The sequence below is a fragment of the Sinocyclocheilus rhinocerous genome, unplaced genomic scaffold (genome assembly GCF_001515625.1).
Source record: "Sinocyclocheilus rhinocerous isolate Xijiao unplaced genomic scaffold, SAMN03320098_v1.1 scaffold25596, whole genome shotgun sequence".
Lineage (NCBI taxonomy): Eukaryota > Metazoa > Chordata > Actinopteri > Cypriniformes > Cyprinidae > Sinocyclocheilus > Sinocyclocheilus rhinocerous.
The window spans coordinates 1,667-3,086 of record NW_015643365.1 but is presented as its reverse complement, the minus strand read 5'-3'; the positions used below and the strand labels follow the sequence as shown (position 1 = coordinate 3,086).

The 1,420-nt window shown below is 37.4% G+C and overlaps 1 protein-coding gene across 1 annotated transcript; it reads right to left on the bottom strand.

Annotated features, from left to right (window-relative positions):
• Positions 1-302: 302 nt before the first annotated feature.
• LOC107757309 (E3 ubiquitin-protein ligase UBR1-like) lies at positions 303-1,031 on the bottom strand. The gene is made up of 4 exons (XM_016574750.1): positions 909-1,031; positions 675-813; positions 533-595; positions 303-435 (listed from the first exon to the last, which is right to left on the bottom strand). Exons 1-4 carry the CDS (start codon positions 1,022-1,024, stop codon positions 304-306), a joined length of 450 nt encoding a protein of 149 aa, XP_016430236.1. The 5' UTR covers positions 1,025-1,031; the 3' UTR covers position 303.
• Positions 1,032-1,420: the final 389 nt, after the last annotated feature.

Genomic DNA, 1,420 nt, shown 5'->3' with positions numbered 1-1,420 from the left:
GTGTGTGTATGTATATATATATATATATATATATATATAAAACATTTTTTTATTACTTTATGAGTTTAAAAATGAGATCAGATTTAAATTATTGTTCTAGTTTTTTATTATTGTCAGTAATATGTTAATGATTAAAATAATAATAATAAAACAAACAAATAAAAAATAAAAATACTTGGTTCATTCATTTGGTAATCAGGAGATTCAGGAGGGCTATTTTAGTACGGTCATGTTTAGTACTTAAAAATTATTCTGTACTGGTTATAAATAAAAACCAAATCTCGCTTCACTTTCTCCTCCTAATCATCTACCTAAGTAGCCAATGATCTTCTGGAACCATGCGCCAAGTCTGAGGGCGAAGTTCTGATGAGCCATTACAGCAGTGTGAAGAATCTCCACCCGCAAAGGTATCTGGATAATGTGCTCTGAGTTACGCTGCAGAGGAAATGCAAAGATGGTTAAGCCATCTATATATGCCCTACAAAAAGCATACAAAATGTGTGTGATGGAAGAGTGTAGCCAGTATGTTTACCCTGATATTGTCCTTGGCTTGTTGACAGGATCTGATAGTACCTCTCTTCACTGCTTTCCGCCCCTGAAACCATGATAACATGAGGTATGAAAAGTCTATACGCTGACCATGTAAGACTATGTGGAATACTCGGAAGACTCACTTCCTTGTCAATAAGTGCAGTGTAGATTTGGGCCTGATTCTGGTCACAGGCGATCGCGCGCTGAAGCGTGTAGATGACGTGATCATATGAGTGATGTTCATCGTTGTAGAGCACACAGAAGTAGGTGTCTTCCTTCACTCTGAACACAACATTAAACAACGTTAACTTTTTAAAATGAAGGTGGAGCCCATTTTGGACTTCCCAGCTTGAGGCTTTAGGAACTGTATATCTCACTTTGGCTTCAGCTCCTCTGATAGCTCATAGGTTTCTTCCCAAACCAGCATGTCTGTCGTGTACCGCAGCAGCAGGTGGAACAGCATCTGAGCCCTTTCTCGAAGGCCTGGATCCATCACACACTCATCCTGTGACACACATATCAGCAGCTGTCACTGAGAATCATTTCATTTTTTGTTGTTCACAGAATGATTTTACTTGATTTGTGCTCACATACAAACATCTACCTATTAATTCACCCAAAAGTAGATATTTAGTGAAATGTCCAAGCTGCTCATTTTCATGTGATAAAAGTAAATAAGGACTGGAACTGGTGAGCTCCAAAACTGATAATGATAATGATAATAATAATAATAATAATAATAACAACAAAAAAAGTGACATATAAATTAGGCCTGGGCGATAAAACTGTATCGATATTTATCGACGGTACACCTTCTTCGATATCAATAGAAAAATTGTTCGATATAGCGCACGATATAGGCACGTACTATGAGTGACGCAGACAGCAC

What these genes read in the sequence shown, in the direction of transcription:
- LOC107757309 (XM_016574750.1), bottom strand. Translation starts at nt 1,024, where the DNA reads ATGGATCCAGGCCTTCGAGAAAGGGCTCAGATGCTGTTCCACCTGCTG. An exon ending in CTGCACTTATTGACAAGGAA is followed by an intron (nt 596 to 674) that starts GTGAGTCTTCCG and finishes TCATGGTTTCAG; the next exon opens with GGGCGGAAAGCAGTGAAGAG. An exon ending in AAGCCAAGGACAATATCAGG is followed by an intron (nt 436 to 532) that starts GTAAACATACTG and finishes TTTCCTCTGCAG; the next exon opens with CGTAACTCAGAGCACATTAT.